Below are 4,252 nucleotides of genomic sequence, written 5' to 3'. Positions count from 1 at the left end.
TAATCCATTGATTTTTAACACTAGCAGCCGGTTACTGGATCAAAGACAAGCGCTCTGCTAGTCGTATGTGATTCACTGATTCTACGGTGTTGGGATTTATATACAGTAGTAACTTTTTAGGCAACTGATCGGTAAAACTGTAACCGAGATCAGTTAGCAATGGTCCAATGGAGCTTAAATTATCGTTACCATCGGTAAAATAGTGCATCGATTTGAACAATTAAACTAACTGAATAGAGTCAGAGGTCGCGAGGAGGTGGCTCACAGCTAGAGGCAACCACCACACGAAGTCTCCCCACTCTCTCCTCTATATAAGCACCCGCAGCCGCATTCTTTGCACCACCCAAACAGAACCAAGCCAGTAGCCAACCATCAGCAGCCACAAAAGCCGCCGTCTCTTCGGCTCTCGATTCGACCAGCAAATGGAGGAGCAGGGCAGGGCAAGCAACAAGATCAGGGACATCGTGCGGCTGCAGCAGCTGCTCAAGCGGTGGAAGCGGATGGCGGTGGCGCCGGGCAGCAAGGGCTCCAAGAACGGCGGCGGCGGCGTCGTGCCGAAGGGTTCCTTCGCTGTGTACGTCGGCGAGGAGATGCGGCGGTTCGTGATCCCCACCGAGTACCTGGGCCACTGGGCGTTCGAGGCCCTGCTCCGGGAAGCGGAGGAGGAGTTCGGGTTCCGGCACGAGGGCGCTCTCCGGATCCCCTGCGACGTCGAGGCGTTCGAGGGCATCCTCCGGCTCGTCGCCGGCGGCAAGAAAGATGCCGCCGGGATGTACGACTGCTCCTCCGAGACCGAGATCCTGTGCAGATGACGGCTGGCGCAATGGACTCGAAGGAATTCTTGCTCGCTGCCTGCTCTGAAGATTCGGTCGGAGATCTTCAATTCTTTTTTTTCCTCTCTCCTTTCTTGCGTTCTCCCGTTCTTTCTTCTCGGTTTTAGCTGAAGAAAGGGGAAGAGGTTGCGACTAGTTTGGGTCTGTAATTTGTACACCGGGAAGTGACGATAAAGGATTGTTCTAATCTAATGCAAAAGCTTAGGCATTTGGTCCTCTCTTAGTATCTGTGATGTTACCTCTTGTTTGCATTCCCCTGCTCGTTTCAGAAACTGAAACCAATTATGCAAATGAACAGTAGCCCATACCCCAGATGTTCTCTTTGCTTGATAGTTCAGCAAGATCAATAGTGAATTGAAACCATGCCCACAATCTCATTGCAGATGATGATAGTTCATCATTGGAGACCAGAGTTTCAGCTCAAGGCACTAGCAATAGGCCACAAGAGTGTGGGGGCAATTTAAATGTCTTGGCATTAGTTTTGAAGAGCCAAGGTACTCTTTCACTTAGAAGAAAAGTTCAGTTAGCTCATGGTACACCCATGTACTTTGTTTACTTCACTGGCATGAATAATGCAAGATATCAGGATCTGCTTATCTACCCCGGGACTCACTTGTGCTTGACGCCATGGCTGGGTGACCAGTCCCATGTGGATACCGGTGCTCCCGGCTCACTTCCCTACTCCATTGTTAATAAATGTTGATGGATGTAATCAGCATATTCTGAATCATGTTACTACATGATTTAGTGTCAAAGGCTTGAGAGAAACCAGATAAAAAAGAAGATTTTGTAGTACATGTTCACATGGCACGCACCTGGCCTCAGACTCAGAGAATCATCACACGAGGGGGGAAACTCTCTGCAGTTTACCTGAATCTCGCATGAGCAACTAGAATCAAAATGGAATAGCAATTCCAGGTAGCCATATGCACCAGTTCAATTGGTTGGTGCCTTAACTCCGAAGACACATATGGGAAGAATCAATCTAGATGGAGGATTGACATAAGCGGGCGCTTGCAACTAGTGGGATCTCCCCCGCAAAAAAAAAAAGTGGGATCTTTTTTTTTCATGGTAATACGAAAAAAAAAAAAAAAAAGTGGGATCTTTTTTTTTCATGGTAATACGATTCTCATTGATAAATCAAAGACGAAATACAAAGTACGTATACACCGATCTTACAGATCTGGAAAGATAGGATAAACCTATGTGACAAAATAACGCCTATCCATCTTCTTTGGCACCACCGTAGCAGCCACCAAGGAAAAAATGGACAGATCACCTCTTCACCTGAGCTCGATGCGGCTCCATCGCTGATCATCAGCTTTTCGGACCTCCAATGTAGTTTGTCATAGGACAAACCATTGTCGTTGAAAGAATCAGACCAGGGCAGCATGTCCCTGGACACGCCATCGAACTTCAGCACTGGCACCCACGCACGATGATGTCGGAGTAGGGAACCAGAACCATCAGCCTTCAACCACGAACCCACCACAAGGTGCACCATCTTCCAGCTGTCACCAGTGCAGACCACCGTCTGCACGTACTCCTGGACGAATCCTCTCTGCTCCACCTTGGCGCCGGAGACAACGCCGCAGCAACGGGGACAGAGCAGGAGGGAAAAACCATCTGATGGAGTCGCCGCCGCCACCTCGCCGACACCATCCATGAACCCTAAAGCCACCGATCTGAAAGATCGGCAAGCACACAGTGCCACCAACTCCGAGACGCCGCCATGAAGGACAACGCCGGTGTGGGAGAAGAGTTGAGTTCTTTGCTAGAGATAGTAGCTGTTCTGAGATAAATTTTGCAGAGGTGTGGTATTGTTCCATTCAGAAGTACAAGCACCATTTTTGTTCCGTGGGATCCATCGTCAATAAGTGGTTGATGGTATTAGCATATATCTCATCATGTTTACTTCAGACAGATTCAAAAGGCTTAACACAAACCAGATAAATGAAAGGTTGTGTAGTACATGGCAGGCACACCTGGTCTCAGAGCATCAACACACGAGGACGGAAATACTCAGCATCTTTTCCTGGATCTTTCATAAACTACTATAATGGCGTAGCAGGTACATCCGTACAGGTAGGCATAAAATCAGTTAATATTGTTGGTGTCTGAAGGGCGTCTGAACTCTGAGCATAGAGCTGATTAACAAGCAGTCTTGATAGTGGAACTGAACTAATCTGCAATTGCTTGACAGCACACTACCTGAATACAGTACAGTAATAACCTAGTTCTTCAAGTTCATGAAACGAAATTTCCTTCTTAAAATATGAGTTCCAGAGCACAGAGTTTTTGACGAAAGCCAGATCATAGAGTTAATTTACCTGGTGACGGGTGAGCATCCAGACATCCTTCTCGTTCGGCGATACTATATATTCATTCATACAAGGAGAATTTGAGATCCAGATCCAGAGCTACCATGCCATTCGAGTTAGACCAGCTGTCCATTCTGCCTTTTGATTGCACAATTTACAATAACTAGGGATGCTACGAAATGCGTACCCCATTCGGTTTTAAATGGAACTAGTGCAACTAGTAGCATCCACGGGGCTCAGTTGATGGACCTGAATGACTACCCCATCATTTCTAACTAACAAGATAAAAAAAAGTCAGTAGGTGGCCCAAAGTTTCAGGAACTGACAAGTAGTTGGCCAGACTACAATATTCCCATTCCTATTTCAAGTTTCTTGAGAGAAACAAGTGTAAATTTCACTTTTTTACCCCTGGCTGGGACTTTGTGATAATGATTAACACATTCGTAAGATCTTGCCGTATTTTGTGATGACTTTTGCCATTTTTATTTATTTTCCCCTGTGGACAAGACATAGCCGTTTTGTGGGCCAACAACAAGCCCGTGTTTGCTAGAGATGTACTCCCTCCTGGCCTCCCTTCAGGTTTGCAAGGCCCTTTGAATTTTGAGCCTAAGGTGGACCAATGATTTAACCACTGTTCAAAAATTAGGCTGAATCAGCGACTAATAGGTCGTTTAATTGTTACTATGGGGTTTAACCGTGTCGAATACCTCTAATTTCTTGTATTAATCCTTTAACTCGATTAATTGCTTTGACACCGGCCCCGATTACTAGCAATGTTTCCAATTTTTTTTTCTTTTTGAAATGGGGTTAACCCCGGCCTCTGCATCGGTTGATGCACACAACTTTTTATTAAACATATAAATAGTTAAGAGTTACAATTCATGGATCACCGAGGATCGATACAAATATCAACCATCTAAAAATAAGAAACATGGTAAGCAATCTAAGCATCTTCCAATCTCTTAGTAGGCCGCCAAGTAGCCTGGTTGAAAAAGTCCTGAGCAACCATTTGAAGGCGGTTGCATCCAGAAACCATGCACTCCCGCTGGTCCTCCGGGAGCAAGAAACGCCAAAGCTGGATCCAATGTACCATAGTGC

The 4,252-nt window shown here is 46.1% G+C and overlaps 1 protein-coding gene across 1 annotated transcript; it reads left to right on the top strand.

Moving 5' to 3' along the window:
• Nucleotides 1–346: 346 nt before the first annotated feature.
• On the top strand, nucleotides 347–1,049 carry LOC127312530 (protein SMALL AUXIN UP-REGULATED RNA 8-like). The gene has a single exon (XM_051343047.2). It carries the CDS (start codon nucleotides 423–425, stop codon nucleotides 810–812), a length of 390 nt encoding a protein of 129 aa, XP_051199007.1. The 5' UTR covers nucleotides 347–422; the 3' UTR covers nucleotides 813–1,049.
• Nucleotides 1,050–4,252: the final 3,203 nt, after the last annotated feature.

This window comes from Lolium perenne, chromosome 7 (assembly GCF_019359855.2).
Source record: "Lolium perenne isolate Kyuss_39 chromosome 7, Kyuss_2.0, whole genome shotgun sequence".
In the NCBI taxonomy this organism is placed as follows: domain Eukaryota; kingdom Viridiplantae; phylum Streptophyta; class Magnoliopsida; order Poales; family Poaceae; genus Lolium; species Lolium perenne.
The sequence above is the reverse complement of the archived record's forward strand: the minus strand, read 5'-3'. Positions and strand labels throughout refer to the sequence as shown.